Raw genomic sequence first — 16,351 nt, forward strand, 5'->3', positions numbered from 1 at the left:
AGCCCGCCTTCCAGCCCTGGGCTCAGACCAACCTAGCGTGTCCACGGCGACAGAACAGGGGGCCCCTCTAAGGAGAGGTCGTGCCCTGCGGGGTGTTGGGGGAAGCCGTGTCCTAGCCTGGCTGTTTGCTGGAGCGCCCCGAGTTGGGGTTCACGGTCCTTGCGAATTGCTAGGCCGGCCATCTGACGCTTCTCTTTGCCGCAAAGAACGTATGTGCCTTGTTCTTTGGGGTCTTGCCTGCATTTGCTCTGTGATTTGTGACACGTCCGCTCAGGGCCTGCATGCTTTCATTTTTCTGTGAGCCAGGTGCATTCTTGGTTGGGGCCAGATGTTCATGTGGGTTCATAAATAATTACTTAGTGCAGAGCCACCTCAGCTTCAGAACAACACCCAAGGAAAAAACCTAAAAGAGGAGTGAAGAAGAGTCGGTTCTCATCGGCAACTCTCAGCTCTTGGCTTTTATGTGTGAAATGAAAGAAAAAGGGGTGTCAGGTCGGGCAGCGGGCTCGGGCCACTGTGCCGTGGCCAGGCGTCCCCAATCTCCAGCCTGGAGGCTCTTCCTCAGCCCTGATCTTTCTTTCCCACCTCCCCTGTCAGACTGTGAACCAGCTGGCCCACGCCCTTCACCAGGATGAGCAGCTGCACGCCGGCAGCCTGGTGAGTGTGATGTGGCCCAACTCCAAGTGCCCGCTTCTCAAGGATGACCTGGTGCTGATGGACAGGTAAGAGGAAGGTGCCTCCCCCGGGGTCCAAACCCAGAGGGCACCAGGTTCCCATTTCTGGATCATCCAGGTTACAGCCCGCTAGGCCCTGTTGTTGCTCTGCTTAAGTACATTGCCTTTCTGATGGACTCAACCAAATCCTGCTGCCTCTTGGATGTTCCTCCGGAGTCTGGTTACTGTCAGACTCTTGGCAGGTGTCAGGGCCCTGAAGTTTTCCTAACGATGGTCTGTAAAGAGAGCACAGAGGGATGCTTAAAAGTTGGGAAGGTTCTCAGCCTCAATCCAATGGTAGTGGTGTTTTGGGGGGTAGCGGTGGAGCTTGCAGTGGTAAGGGCCGTGTTGTATTTGATTTTTCTCAAAGGAACACTTGGCTCCTGCTTTGTGGACAGGCTATAACTATGCCAAGAAATGCAGTGCTTACCGGACTCACATGAATACAAAGCTTCACCTTAATTGTGGATCCCCAAAGTAAAATGCCCATCATTAGGTTTTTATAGACGTCTTAGAGGCATGTGGCAAAAAAACACATTTTCAGACAATCTGAAAGGATGTGAGAGAAAAAACAGAAATCCCTCCAGGAAGGGCCAGGCCTGACCTGATTTCTCTCCGTTCTGTAGCCTTCTCTGCCTTTGCCTGGGCCTCAGGCCTGTTCAAAGCAGAAGGACAGGGCCTGTCTTTTGTGTGTCTGATGATGTTTTACCCGTCACCTCTAGCCCTGGCATCGATGTCACTACAGAGCTGGACAGCTGGATTGACAAGTTTTGCCTGGACGCGGATGTGTTTGTGCTGGTGGCCAACTCCGAGTCCACCCTGATGCAGACGGTACCCCTCCCCCGCCTCTTCCACACTCCCCCCCGCCCCCAGGACCCGGCCAAGCGGGCAGGCGGGCGGGCAGGGCCTTGACTGGCACGGCCGCTCCTCCACCGAGGTCTCCCTCCCTCACCCAGGAAAAGCAGTTCTTCCACAAGGTGAGCGAGCGCCTGTCCCGCCCAAACATCTTCATCCTGAACAACCGCTGGGACGCGTCCGCCTCGGAGCCCGAGTACATGGAGGAGGTGGGTGCCTCTGCTCGGCAGCGGGGGCGCCGCCCTGCGTGTCTCCCTGAGCCTTTTGGTGTCCTCCCCCGGCCACGTGCCAGCATGAATTCCATCCCCAGAGATGTCCCACTTGTTCCCCGCGGTCACATCTGATGCTTTGGAAATAGCCCTCCCTTTGCCTGGGTCACTTTCCAGACCCCTCTGTGCTTCAGAAGGCTTTGGTCCCCGGGGGGGGGGAGAAGCACCTTTCACATGAGCTGTACCCTTGCTTGGGGCCAGTGCACTCTTTCGTTCATAAAGAATTAATCACAGAACAGGCTTAGCTTTAGAAAGACACCCAGGAGAGGAGCTTCAGGAAGGAGCAAGGAGGAGTTACCGTCATGGCTCAGCGGAAACGAATCCAACTAGGAACCGTGAGGTTGCAGGTTTGATCCCTGGCCTCGCTCAGTGGGTTGTCGTGAGCTGTGGTGCAGGTCGAAGACGTGGCTCGGGTCTGGCATTGCTGTGGTTGTGGTGTAGGCCGGCAGCAACAGCTCCGATTTGACCCCTAGCCTGGGAACTTCCATATGCCAAGGGAAGCAGCCCTAGAAAAGGCAAAAAAAAAAAAAAAAAAAAAAGTTTCAGCAGTAGAGCCCTCAAGCTACAGAGCCAGCAGGGATTTTCAGGAGGCACTCACTCATTTTAAAAACGAGGCCTGGGGAGGACTGGGCTTTTAGTACAGAGTCCAGGAGTGGGTATCCCGAACCCCAGCTTCCTTTCCTTCTGGGGCCCCAAGTGGGACAGTCCACAGGCTCTAACAAGGCAGTCTGGGGCATGTAAGCACTTCTGCTTGTTTCTACACTGAAATGCTTCAGGTGTCTGCCAAGGACCCCCGTGACATGGGTTTTGGGGAGCCTGGGCTGGAGGACAGATGGTGATAGACGGAGGCTGCATGTGTTTGTACTTTTTGAATCTGGAGCTGAGTGAATGGATTACCTGGGGTTTTTTTAAGAAAAGAGGCAGTGGAGGACTGTAGGCTCCGTCACAAAGCACCTGCTGTACCCCACCTGTTCACATAACCCCATCCACTTGGGCTCCAGGTGCGGCGGCAGCACATGGAGCGCTGTACCAGCTTCCTGGTGGATGAGCTGGGCGTGGTGGATCGAGGCCAGGCCGGGGACCGCATCTTCTTCGTGTCTGCCAAGGAGGCACTCAACGCCAGGATCCAGAAGGCCCAGGGCATGCCCGAAGGAGGTGACCTAGCAACAGGAGTCTTGCTTTTCCTCTTCCCTGACATGTGAGACCTTCGGTCTCCTGCTAAGTCAGCTGGTAGAAATAGTTCTGAGAAGAGCCCGGGGTAAGGAGCTGTCTACTCCCCAGCTAGGGTTCAGCCAAGTCGCCTCAGCTTTTGGGAGGTTTCACCACTTCTGCTTTTGAGGGGTTTCATCACATCACTTTCATCACTTCATCACTTGGGGCCCCAGCTTCCGTTCCTTCCGGGGCCCCAAGTAAGACAGTCCACAGGCTCTAACGAGGCAGTCTGGGGCATGGAAGCACTTCTGGACTAATGTGGTGCAATTCTCCTAGGGGGCGCTCTTGCAGAAGGCTTTCAAGTGAGGATGTTTGAGTTTCAGAATTTTGAAAGGAGATTTGAGGTGAGCGTGGCCTTTGATCCTGGCATCTCGAGAGTCTGTGCCTCCCCAGCTCTCGCCAGCTGTGTCCCGGCAGTGACTGCCAGACCCTGGCCCTCGGCTGGTGGCCTCTGCCTCCCTTGGCACCTCTTGTCTGTTCCAGGAATGCATCTCCCAGTCTGCTGTGAAGACCAAATTTGAGCAGCACACCGTCCGGGCCAAGCAGATCGCAGAGGCAGTTCGCCTCATCATGGACTCTTTGCACATCGCTGCACAGGAGCAGCGGTAAGAACCCCGGACCTGGAGTTCCCATTGTGGCTCAGCAGTAACAAACCCAACTAGTGTCCATGAGGACTTGGGTTCAACCCTGGCCCAGCACAGTGGGTTAAGGATCTGGCGTTGCCACAGATGCACTGTAGGTTGCAACTGTGACTCAGATCTGATCCCTGGCCCAGGAACTCCATATGCCGCAGGCAACCAAAAAAAAAAAAAAAAGAATTGATATATTTGCTTAATATTTTTAAGTTAAAACAAAAAACCTTGAATACCCTTTGATTCTTCAGCACCGTCCCAGTGTCCCACCACCGTCATGAATTTGGTGGATGGTCCTATCATCCATTTAAAAAAGGATTTTTTGGTGGAGTTCCTACCGTGGCTCAGTGGGATTGGTGGCATCTCCAGAGCACTGGGACGCAGGTTCCTGAGTTGCCGCAGCTGCAGCTTAGAGCACGACCTCGGCTAGGATCTGATCCCGGGCCTGGGAACTCCATATGCTGCAGGGGAGTATTTTTTGGAGTTCTCTGGCAGCAGCGGGTTAAAGATCCAGTTGTCACTGCTGTGGCGCAGGTTTGGTCTTTGGCCTGGGAACTTCCACATGCAACAGGAGTGGCCAAAAATATACATTTTTAATATAAATCCTGAAGAATGTATAACATTGCTGTGCATGTATTTTTTTTTTAATTAAAAAATTTTATTAAAGCATAGTTGATTTACAATGTTTTGTCAATTTCTGCTGTACAGCAAACTGTCCCAGTCATACATATCTCTACATTCTTTTTCTCATATTACCTTCCATCATGTTCTATCACAAGAGAGGGGATATGGTTCCCTGTGCTGTACAGCAGGACCTCATTGCTGTTCCACTCTAAATGGAATGTGTGCACGTGCTTTAAATGTATAGATACAGGATCATGCTGCACCTGGCTTCTTTTCCCACTCAGCATCATTTTTGCCTCTTGTCCTTGTTGTTACCTGTAGCTGGAAGTTAGGACTATTAGCTGCTATAGAGTAGTCCTTCATGAATAGATCTCATTTTTCCATAGATTGTTAGATTTTACTGTTTTGCTATCTCAGACCCTACTGCAGTGGATGCCAGTTTGTGTGTATTCTTGCGCACATCTGTAAGAGTCTTTTTCCTTTTTTTTGTGTCCTACGGCATATGGAAGTTCCCAGGCTAGGGGTTGAATTGGAGCTGCGGCTGCCAGCCTATGCCACAGGCGCAGCAACGTGGGATCTGACCTGTGTCTGCAACCTACACCACAGCTCACGGCAACACCGGACCCCAGACCCACTGAGCAGGGCCGGGGATCAAACCCACGTCCTCATGGATCCTAGTTGGATGCGTTTCCACTGTGCCACAGTGGGAACTCCCAGTTTTTTCTGTATTAATTGGCAGAACTTGTTCTAACCCCCTGGAAGCACCCTCCCCCATCTGTGAGCACGTCTTCTGACCTGGCAGACTTACGAGTGGTCGGTGCCATCTCTCCCTCATACCTGGGAAGGGGAAGGGCCTGCCTCCGAGAGGGTGCAAGAACCTGCTCCGGCCCGGGCCTCACCGTGGCCAGGCACACAGCCGGAACCCGCACAGGCTTCCCAGCGTCTGCTCTGGCTCCTCTGCCTAATCAGGTGGGGACCTGCGTCTTGTAACCAGCGCTCTTTCTTTCAGGGTTTACTGCCTCGAAACGCGGGAAGAGCGGCAGGAGCGGCTGCGGTTTATCGACAAGCAGCTGGAGCTTTTGGCGCAGGACTACAAACTGCGCATCAAGCAGATTACGGAGGAAGTCGAAAGGCAGGTGAGAAACGGGAGAGGAAGCACCCTGGGGGATTAGGACCCAAGGAGAGGCCGGGCCGCTAGAAGAGTGAAAACGTGAGCATCCTCGTCTTCAGGGGCTTCTCAGCCTACCAGGAGGAGGTTGCGGCCCCTGTTCAGGAATGTGGCACCTCCCTGGGTTTGTTGTGGCATCGTGTGGCCCCGGGCATGACCCCTCCTCTGGACCCCTTCCCCCGCGTCTTAGCCGAGTGTCTGGTCAGCCAGCCTCTCCCACCCCCTCTAGCTCAAAAGCTTTAATTCCGTAGACCAGCTGCGTACATGGCAGCTTTGAGGGCAGGGATGTCCAGTCCGATCGAATCCTGGTGCTGCAAGGTTGAACCACGCTCTGCCCTGATGCTCACCAGCACGCTCCTGCTGCGCTAGGTGTCCACCGCCATGGCCGAGGAGATCCGGCGCCTGTCTGTGCTGGTGGACGAGTACCAGATGGATTTCCACCCTTCTCCCGTGGTCCTCAAGGTGTATAAGAATGTGAGTCAGGAAGCGGCCGGTGCTCTGGGCAGGGCCTCCCCTTGACTCCTTCCGGCTTCTGGGTGGAATCCCCAAGCAGCCAGGGATTCAGCTGCTCTGGTCTGAGTCAGGGCCCCTCAGCCTGGGACGCGAGCCCCAGGCTCTCCTCGGCCACCTGGGGCTCCTGGGCTCCCCAGAGGTTCCCCTGGCAGAGGGTGCAGCTTCCCTTCACCGCCCTCTCCCGGCCGCAGGAACTGCATCGCCATATAGAGGAAGGCCTGGGCCGGAACATGTCGGACCGCTGCTCCACGGCCATCACCAGCTCCCTGCAGACCATGCAACAGGAGATGATCGGTCAGTGTCATGGCGGGGCCGGCCCTGGGCTGCCCAAAGATGGGTTTCAGGCCAGTCTGCAGAGACAGTGACTTTTCCTTACCTGTCACTTTTAATGATGAGGCACCCTGATACTTTCGGGTTCTGGGGGTGTGTTGTGAGTTCATTCCACACACACTTGGGATGGGGGGCCCATCTTGGGTACCACATGGGACTGTCCTAGGCTGAGTTTGGCCTGCTCCTCAGAGCCACACGTTAGCAGGTATGGGCCTCAGTCTGAGCGCACACCTGCCTCTCCACCCTGGGGCGACCCGGCCTGTCCGCCCACAGGCTACTCATCCAGGCCCAGCTTCTGGACCTCACCGCCAGCAACCTTAGCAGTAGCAGGCGTTCCGAGGCGTGGCCTGGTGTGGCACGGGGCTGAGCGGTTGTGCTCTCTCCCCTTACTCTTCCCAACAGATGGCTTGAAACCCCTCCTTCCCGCATCTGTGCGGGGCCAGGTAGACATGCTGGTTCCTCGGCAGTGCTTCTCCCTCAGCTACGACCTCAACTGTGACAAGCTGTGCGCTGACTTCCAGGAGGACATCGAGTTTCACTTCTCCCTCGGGTGGACCATGCTGGTGAATCGGTTCCTGGGCCCCAAGAACAGCCGCCGGGCCTTGATGGGCTACAACGACCAGGCAAGCAAAGGCCCTCCCTCACTTGGGCCTCAAGGGGGCTCAGGCTGCCCTCTGCCTCCAGACATATGAACCTTTCCTCATGGCGTTCCCTGAGGTCATGGCATGGCACATGGGCCACCATACAGCACACCCCTGTCAGGCTTGTGCTACAAATCAGCCGAGTTTTACCCTAGGCACTAACGTTTGTGAAATGCAAGCCGCGTTTTTTCTATTACACGTTCAAGTAAGGCTGTAACTGTTGGAGTTCCCGTCGTGGCGCAGTGGTTAACGAATTTGACTAGGAACCATGAGGTTGCAGGTTTGATCCCTCGCCTTGCTCAGTGGGTTAAGGATCCAGCATTGCGGTGAGCTGTGGTGTAGGCCAGCAGCTACAGCTCCGATTAGACCCCTAGTCTGGGAAGCTCCATATGCCAAAGGAGCAGCCCTATAAAAGGCAAAAAGATTAAAAAAAAAAAAAAAAAAAGGCTATAACTGTTAAATAAAGATGCTGGCCTGTCCGCCTACCCCCCATTGACTCCATTTAGATCTTAACCCCCACCCCCCACCACTGTAGCACCGGAGTTGCTCACGTGTTGCTCTTGGGCCACTTCCCATGCGTGGGGAGCTGATACCCAGGGGTATCCCACAGTGCCCACCTTCAGGCTGGCAGGGCTGATAGGAAGCCTAAATGCTCTGCTGCGTGCGAGGCTCATTTTCCCTTGGAGATTGAAAAGCCTCTCCCTGTGTCCCTCTCCCTGTTCCAGACTCCAGGCCTCGAGGGTCACCGAGAGTTTCGTGCAGTGAGAGGCTTGCTATGTTGCTCTTACCGCCTCCTCCTTCTCTCTGCAGGCGCAGCGGCCCATGCCCCTGACCCCGGCCAACCCCAGCATGCCCCCGCTGCCCCAGGGCTCCCTCACCCAAGAGGAGCTCATGGTTTCCATGGTCACCGGCCTGGCCTCCCTGACGTCCAGGACCTCCATGGGCATTCTCGTTGTTGGAGGAGTGGTCAGTGACGCGCCCTGCTGGGGAAGGGTGGGGGGCAGGCGGGTGGTGGTCCCCACATCCGCCCAGCACGTCACCTCATGGCAGCTTTTCCCTGTCATCTCAGGAGCTGTGCAGCCTCCGCCTTTAATATGCCTTTATGGACTTATTCTAGTCTCACTCAGCTAACATGTCATTTCGGTAGCACTGTACCCATTTTACAGAAGAAAACCTGAGGTTAGCTTGCCAAGGACACACAGGATTTGATCTCTGGCCTCATCAGATGCCAGGGTCACATTCTTTCCCCCACTGTAGGGCCAGTACTACATGATGGGTAAGTACTGGCCCTACAGAGAAATTGACAAACCTGAGTTATAGAGAGGTGGATATGACCAGGGAGTTTCTCCTTTGTAGGTGAGGAAACTCAGGAGCAGAACTTGCAAGGGCTTGAGACGGAAAGAGGCCACACTGGGCCTTGACCTCTCCATCTGCAGTTCTCTTGCTCTTTCCTTTCTGCCCTTTCTTAATAACCAGGGTACTCTTTCTTGCTAAGCAGGGTACTCCTTCTTAGTAACCAGGGTTCTCCTTCTTGGTAACCAGGGTACTCCTTCTTGGTAACCAGGGTTCTCCTTCGTAATAACCAGGGTATTCCTTCTTGGTAACCAGCATACTCCGTCTTAATAAGCAGGGTTCTCCTTCTTAGTAACCAGGGTGCTCCTTCTTGATAACCAGTGTACCCTTCTTAATAACCAGGGTTCTCCTTATTAATAACCAGCATATTCCTTCTTAGTAACCAGGGTACTTCTTTCTGATAAACAGAGTACACCTTCATTTTTTTGTTTTGTTTTTGTGTGTGTGGGGGGTGTTGCTATTTTAGGGTCGTGCCTGCAGCATATGGAAGTTCCCAGGCTAGGGGTCGAATCAGAGCTGTAGCCACCGGCCTGTGCCACAGCCACAGCATTGTAGGATCCAAGCTGTGTCTGCGACCCATACCACAGCTCACGGCAACACCAGATCCTTAACCCATTGAGCAAGGCCAGGGATTGAACCCACATCCTCATGGATCCTAGTTGGGTTCGTTAACCGCTGAGCCATGAAGAGAACTCCCAGGGTACTCCTTGATGACCGAGGGTACCCCTTCTTGATAACCAGGATACTCCCCAGTCTTGTCCCAAGACACACTGCAGCCAGAGTAACTTATGCCTTGAATTTTCTTCATGCCGTTAGGGAATGCTGGCAGAACCTAATTGTAACTGAATTGCCAGGAGCTGCATTCTCAGCTGGTAAAACTAGGGTCTGCTGGAGCCGAGGCCACCCCCTTCTGGTCTGCAGGTGGTACATGCTCTGGTTCTTTTTTCATAGCCGGTGACCTGGCAGAAGGTCATTAGCTGAGAAGCTGACCCTTGATGGTTATGAAACCCTTTTATAATCAGTGTCTCATTTTACCCAAACAACTCTGGGAGTTGGGTGGAAGCCATTCGTCTTATTTTAGCAGGAGACAGGCATAAACAGATTTGCCCAAGGTCACACAGCCAGGATTGCAGGCAGTTTTAGAGCCTTAATTTCTGGCTCCAAGTCCAGTGCTCTTTGACTGTAACTGCACTGCCTTGAACCAAAGTATTACAGACCAGACCAAAAGAAGCCATCTACTGGGGAACGACATGCAGGATTCTGCTTGTTGTCGTTGTCGCCAGAATGGAATGTCCCTTTAGAATACCTAGCATTTGTCTTTAAGATTTTTGCCTGCTGACGTTCCTGCTGTGGTGCAGTGAGTTAAGAATCTGACCGCAGCAGTTCAGGTCGCTGTGGAGGTGTGGGTTCTATCCCCAGCCCGGCACAGTGGGTAAACGATCCAGTGTTGCCATAGCTATAGCTCAGGTTCACTCCCTGGCCCAGGACCTTCCGTATGGTGGGTGCAGCCATAAAAAAAAATTTTTCTTCCTGCCTGGACCTGTGCTTCTGGTCCTCAAAGCCACAGAGGTGGCTCCCCCACCTTTTGTACAAGTTGTATTACGTGGCCCACACTAAGCTTCCCTTATTTCCAAACTAGAGATGGTCCCTGCCCTTCTGACCTCATTAGGACCAAAGAAGACACTGAAAGGATAGTTCTTGAAGTTCCCTGGTGGCCTAGTGGTTAAGGATCTGGTGTGGTCACTGCTGTGATGTGGGTTCGATCCTTGGCCTGGGAAGTTCTGCATGCCCTGGGGGTGGCGTGTTCTGAGTAGAAACTCAAAGGCTCCCTGACCGAGGCTCTTGGGAAAGTTGTGGCAGCAGCAGGCTGAGAAGATGGGCAGCGGGATGGCAGGGAGGCCGAGGCGGCTGACACGGTGCCTCTGCAGGTGTGGAAGGCTGTGGGCTGGAGACTCATCGCGCTCTCCCTTGGCCTCTATGGCCTCCTCTACGTCTACGAGCGTCTGACCTGGACCACCAAGGCCAAGGAGAGGGCCTTCAAGCGCCAGTTTGTAGAGTACGCCAGCGAGAAGCTGCAGCTCATCATCAGCTACACCGGCTCCAATTGTAGCCACCAAGTCCAGCAGTGAGTGGCCCCGTCAGCCCCAAGGGTGGTTCAGGACGCCCCCCAGCTTCCCTTCTAGCCTGGCCTGGAAGCCGTAGCCCTGAGCGTTGTCTGACTCAGCCTCTAGCTGCGCAGTGCCAGTGTGGAGGCCAGGGATGGGAGAGGAGTCTCTTAGGGACACCTCGTGTCCTGGGCTGGGACCAGTTAGGCCTTTGGTCCTCCAAGGAGAGAAGACATGGGAGGATGAGGGCCATTACTTGTAGCATCTTTTGAGGGTTCCCTTGAAGGGCTTGGGTGTGGGTATAGCTTCGATGTTCTGAGCCACAGCCAGTTCTTTGTGGCGCATCCCAGGTCATGTGGGATGGATCACCTGATCTGGGGGGCAAGGGGGAAGGTGCTAGCTGCCTGCCTTTTGCTGCTATGTGCCAGACTGCTAGGCATTTTGCACCTAATTTTTTCTTTTTCTCCCTGAACGCTTTGAGGGAGGTGTCTTTATAGGCATCTCCTTTTTTCAAAATGAGGAAATGGAGATTTGAAGAGGAGTCACATGTGTCCTGCAATTGGCTGACTCAGGGCCGGGCTCTGAGTCCTGGACTTTTGTGCCCAAGCCGGGGCGTCGTGCCCTGTGCTCCTGGCCCTCCCTCCGGGTGGTGCTGGTGTGTGCGCTGGTTATGATGTCCACCGTCTCAGCAGGGGGTGGGGGGAGAGTCTGCCAGACCGGGCCTAGGACTGGCACAGGGCACAGCTGCCAGCGTGACAGGTGGACTGGCTGCTGCCCTGCCCGCCATCGGATTCACCACCAACAGACCTCGTGGGCAGCCGCTGCATGTCTTGGTTGATCCTGACTCTCTCCGCATGCAGGGAGCTGTCTGGAACCTTTGCTCACCTGTGCCAGCAAGTCGACGTGACCCGGGAGAACCTGGAGCAGGAGATTGCCGCCATGAACAGGAAAATCGAGGTTCTCGATTCACTTCAGAGCAAAGCCAAACTGCTCAGGTGAGGCTGGCCACGGAGGCCGCAGAGGAAGCCCCGTCCTGGGAGGTGACAGCTCATGGGCACGTCCTTAGCTGCAGCCCCTCGGGCACATGACACTTGCTGTCCCCATCTTCACCGTCTCTTCAGGGCTGTATCATCACTTGCATTTTATGAAAAGAAAAACTGAGGCCTACAGAGGTTTGATACCTCATGTGGGACCCCACAGTAGACAGTCAAGCCAGTGGGAGAAGCCGGGTGTGCTGAGGCTCCCGCACCCTCTGACCCACCACACGTTGGCTGTCCTGTATTGTCTCCCAAGTGGCCGGGAACCCTCACTTTGCACCATCTCTCTGTGAGCCCAGGCACGGCAGCCTATCAGCACCAGTGCCCACAGGCAGGCTGGCCAGGTAGCCAGGGACTGGCAGAGCCCAGATGTGCCAGGGCTCTTTGCCCAAAGCCAGAGCGACCACTGGCGGTTTGCTAGAGCAGGAATGGGTCTAAGGAGTCAGGAGTCCTGGCTTCAGGTCCTGCTGCTCATACTCAGGCCCATCCTTGGGCTTTCCTGGGCCTCGTTGTCTTCATCTGTAAAATGCAGTAAGATTTCATGACACAGCCTCCACGCTGAGCCCGAGATAACATCAGTACACGGGGACCCTGTGCTTCCTGCCCCCACCGCTGACGTCAGCACGAGGGGAGCTGCATCAATGGGCCTTCCCCTCCCCGGCCACAAGGATGTGCCCTCCCTCCCCGCCACCCCGGACACACCACTCATGCCCTGTGGCATCTCACGGGGCTGCATTGGGGGGTGTTTGCTGCTCGTCACACACGGGGACAGGGTGCACCTGAAAAGGCTGCGTATCAGCACAGCTGTGTTCCCAGCTGTTCAGGGATGTAGGCCCTGGTCCCAGGGTGAAGCAAACAGATAAGCCTGACCTTTGTTTCCGTCACGACTCAGTCACGTGACCATAGGAAGTTAGTCAATGTCTCTGGGCCCCATTTTTTCCATCTGTGAAGTGGACGTGCTCAGAGGAGTCAGTGAGTCTGTAGGAGTCAGGGGTGCCTGTTGCCGTTACTGTCAGCTGCTATGCTGCAAAGTAACTGTTTCTCTGCAGGAATAAAGCTGGTTGGCTGGACAGCGAACTCAACATGTTCACGCACCAGTACCTGCAGCCGAGCAGATAGTGGGCTGCCCGAGCCGGAGCCTGAGTGGGGCCGGGCGGCGCCGCCAGCCCAGTGGGGCCTCCCTCCAGGGCCCGAGCAGCTCCTGTCCATTCTGCCACCGCCACCGTGAGAACGAAGCCCCCACTGTCTCCCACCGTCCTCGCTAGTTACTGTCCCCCTCCTTTGCCTGCTGCTGCAGGAAGATCTCCCACCTCCTACCCTCAGAGGAGCCTTCTTTTAATGATGACTCTGGATAGCATGGTACTGAGGAGTTGAGTCCCGTCTTTGCTCTGCTTCGTCAGGTTCCCTTGATTGAGGTTTCATCCGATTGCTTGATGAGGTCTTGGGATCGCAGAAGGCCTGGTTGGGCCTTTAAAGGTATCAGCAGACACCCCCGCTCCGGCCAACATGCAGGCCATGGGCTGCTGACCCGTGCACCCCGCTCACCCGCAGAGAGAGGCCACCTTAGGGGGTGCTGCATCTTCTTCCCTGATGGCACTGGGAATGTGAATTCAGGGAGGCGGGGGCCATCCCCCGGGGGCCCGTGGCCTGTGTGTCAGTTTGGTCCTTTGGCTTTCACGCTTCATCCCGTTTGCAGGGCCTTCCAGACCAGGTTCCGATCCTGGTGGTGGGGTCAGAGGGCCTTGGGTTTCAGGCCCAAGCGGGCCTCGTGCCACAAGGGGCGGGGAGGGCAGGCAGAGGCAGCTGGAGTGCTGCGTAGCACAGCACAGGTGGCCCTTGGAGGGTGCGCGTCGAAGCCCGTGCTGTCAGCGGGTGGCCAGGGGCGTGATGAGGCAGGACCTGCCTCCTTTCACATTGTGTCCCTGGCTCTGGTTTGGGTGCTTAGCCCGTTAGTCTGGTTTCTTATGAGTGACTGATGGTTTGGTCCAGAGCGTTAGAGGATGTAGTGGAAGGAAAGGTGGTGGAAGGAGGGGACCTTGGCGGCAGGCCCGGGGGAGTGGGCCCCACCCAGGACGGCTGGAGAATCTGGAGAATCAGGGCCTTCTGCTTGACCTGAGGGGCCCTGTGAGGGGCTCATGGTGTCTGAGAGCCCACCCTGCTAGCTTGATGGCATGCCTGGTATGTCCCCTAAGAGACGTCTTCCCACCCATCACCCCACTGCCCTTAGCCCAAGCCGCCCTTGGCCACCAGTCTTCTGGACCAAGTCTCCCGTGTCAGTGATACTGCACTTGGCCAAGAGACATTTCGGGCAACCCAGCACCCATCCTCCCACCCTCCCTGTCCCCAGGGCCTCCAGCTGACAGATGGGGCCTTGCATTGAGTTTGAGAAATGTTTACTGTCTTTGAATTTGGGGATAGTTACTGGTCACAGTGGGGGCAGGTTCCCGCCTCCAAGGTGTCAGCTGTCTGGAGCCAGCAGCCTTGGGGTGACAGCCCTTGCAGCACAGGTCAGAGAACTTCCTAGAAACCAGCAGCACTTCTGTCCAAGAGCGAGGCAGGGCCTAGGCAGGAGGTGGGACTTGTCCTGCCCGTTTGAATCCAGCCACCCACCAACTTTGGGGAAATGACTTGGCTTGGTGGCCTGTGCTCCCTGGTGGGTGGCCACGCAGGCGGTGTGCTCTCCAGGTGCCCACTTGGCCCTCACACCCTTGGTCTACCCTGGCGTGTGGAACAAAGTCATGGACTTCACCAAGGCCGCCTTGGGGCGGGAGGACGCTCTGAGCTTTTTGCCAGGCCCGGATGGTGGTTGGCTCCCAGCGTGTCTGGAGAAATCACACAGTTCCAATGAATTTTGTGCTTCGGCCGGGGGGGATTATTTAGAATAAGTAACAATGAATTTTTCTTGAATGTGGCCCCCAGGTAATGAATGGGATTTTGAGCTTCTTATACAATAAGTAAAATCAAATTTATACCACTTGAGGCCGAGATTCTTTCTGAAAGAAGTGTGGCAAAAGGCACTTTAATTTAATGCTGCTAACTTCGTTCTCTGTTTCATTTGCTGGAGTGCGAGACAGTGAGTGTTTTCTCTGATGTATTTAAGGTGATATATATGCCTGAATTACTCCTGTATCATTGCTGATAATACTGGACACTAAAATAAAGCCTAGTTGGAAAGCGTTTGTGGGATCTCCTCAGTTTACTGTTCTTGCAAACTCTCTCTGACACGACTGCAGGCTGTATTTTGAAATGGCCTTGGCTTCATTTAGGGGAAGTTCCCCCTGTCATCTGCCTGTGAGCTCCTCCAGACTCTTAGAAGGAAGAGATACTCTCAGAAGAACAAAAGGCGTAACTGATCTTTCAGAGCCAGGAAATCTAGAGTGATTTCTTACCAGATTTCTCCATAACTCTAAACCATTCATTTTTCACTTAACAAGTAATGACTCAGACTGGTCCACCCTGGTTTGCCTTCTGAGAACTTGGCTGTGACCTTTTCTTGCTTTCTTTTCCGAAGGGCCCTCAGCAGTGGCTTGGCCATGACTAGTCAGTTTCGCCAGCCCCGCACACCTGTGCCCTGGGTCTGCACGGCCCGCTGCCGGCACTGCTCACCCATTTCAGAGACCTCTGCCCCGCGGTGGATGGTGGCATCCTCGTCCCTGCAGATGCCCAGGTCACAAACTTGGGGCATGATCCTGGACTCCCCTGTCACACGTGCCACATCCAGTCTATCAGTTTCTGTCTTCAAAATACACCTAGCCCCCGACCGCCCTGTCCACTCCAGCACAGCCCCGGCTCTGGCTCAGGCTGCTGCCCCTACCTCAGCCCCTCTCCCACCCTTGCCCTCTCATGCCTGCTTCCATGCAGCAGCCCGAGTGACCTTGACATAGGCTGGGAATAGAACTCGGCCTATGTTACTTCTTTGCTCAAGATACTGCTCTGGCCCCCTGTCCCACCCAGAATCAAGGCCTTTGAGGCTCTGCTGCCTCGCCTGCCCCTCCCATCTCGATCCCTCTGCTTCAGCCACAAAGGTCCTTGCCCTTCCCCGAAACTGCTGCGCACACTCGTCCCTAAGGCCCTTGCCTGGCCTGACCCTCTGCCTGTTCTTCCAGGGTGTGCCACAGCTGACTAACTCTGCCAGGTCTCCTGAGACATTGCCTCGTTGAGGTCCACCCAGCACCACCCCCCCAATTCAAATCCCTCTCTCCCCTCTTCCCTGGCACTTGCAAGTGCCTCACCTAGTCATCCTCTGGGTAATATGGTTTTGTGTCTCCACTTGCTAAAGCGTAAGATTCTATGAACAGAAGCAAAATAGGAGATTTTGTCTGTTTTGTTTGTTGATGCTATGCGCCCAGCATCTAGACCAGTGCCCAGCACAGAATCAGAACTCAGTAAATACTTGCTGCATATTGACAGATCCTGTCCTGATAACACAGTTGCCCATTTATCAACCCCAACCCTGGGGGACGGAACTAACACTACTGGAAACTTCCTTTAGGTAGGCACGACACCAGGGGCTTTCAAATGTGTTGTGTATTCAAAATTAGCATGTTCTGTTTCACTGTAGAAACGGAGGCTCAGAGAGGTTGGGACTAGCTCAAACCTCAGCAGCCAGAGGCTCTAAAGCCTGGGTCGGGGCCCAGGTCCTCATTCCCCAGAGCCCAGTGGGTTTGGAACTGTTTTCACTCTGACCCATTATTAGAAATTCGTCATGATTGAGTTACACGCATATACGTGCAAGAGAAACCAAAAACTTGGCATCAGTCATTACCCGCTTTCTGCTGTATTTTCTCATGAAGAAGCTGCCATTTGCAGTCCACTGAATTGCTCACCAGCCACTTCTGGGTCATGACTGGTAGTTTGCAAAAGGGTGTTCTATGCCCTTGATCTCATGCAGCATCTGGA

General features: G+C 54.8%; 1 protein-coding gene across 24 annotated transcripts in view; it reads left to right on the forward strand.

Moving 5' to 3' along the window:
- MFN2 (mitofusin 2) overlaps positions 1-14,631 on the forward strand; it is a 29,928-nt gene extending 15,297 nt beyond the window's left edge. For 16 of the 24 annotated variants that reach the window (XM_021095349.1, XM_021095351.1, XM_021095362.1 and 13 more), the window contains 14 exons: positions 598-722; positions 1,436-1,544; positions 1,670-1,777; positions 2,839-2,992; positions 3,326-3,393; positions 3,533-3,654; positions 5,315-5,441; positions 5,843-5,947; positions 6,178-6,280; positions 6,719-6,939; positions 7,768-7,923; positions 10,239-10,435; positions 11,276-11,410; positions 12,502-14,631. In XM_021095349.1, the coding sequence (XP_020951008.1) occupies positions 598-722; positions 1,436-1,544; positions 1,670-1,777; positions 2,839-2,992; positions 3,326-3,393; positions 3,533-3,654; positions 5,315-5,441; positions 5,843-5,947; positions 6,178-6,280; positions 6,719-6,939; positions 7,768-7,923; positions 10,239-10,435; positions 11,276-11,410; positions 12,502-12,571 (1,800 nt within the window). In that variant the 3' untranslated portion in view covers positions 12,572-14,631. The remainder of the gene's footprint in view (positions 1-597; positions 723-1,435; positions 1,545-1,669; positions 1,778-2,838; positions 2,993-3,325; positions 3,394-3,532; positions 3,655-5,314; positions 5,442-5,842; positions 5,948-6,177; positions 6,281-6,718; positions 6,940-7,767; positions 7,924-10,238; positions 10,436-11,275; positions 11,411-12,501) is intronic. The other 8 variants (XM_021095366.1, XM_021095369.1, XM_021095368.1 and 5 more) reach the window with 1 other exon arrangement.

The sequence above is a fragment of the Sus scrofa genome, chromosome 6 (assembly GCF_000003025.6).
Source record: "Sus scrofa isolate TJ Tabasco breed Duroc chromosome 6, Sscrofa11.1, whole genome shotgun sequence".
Lineage (NCBI taxonomy): Eukaryota > Metazoa > Chordata > Mammalia > Artiodactyla > Suidae > Sus > Sus scrofa.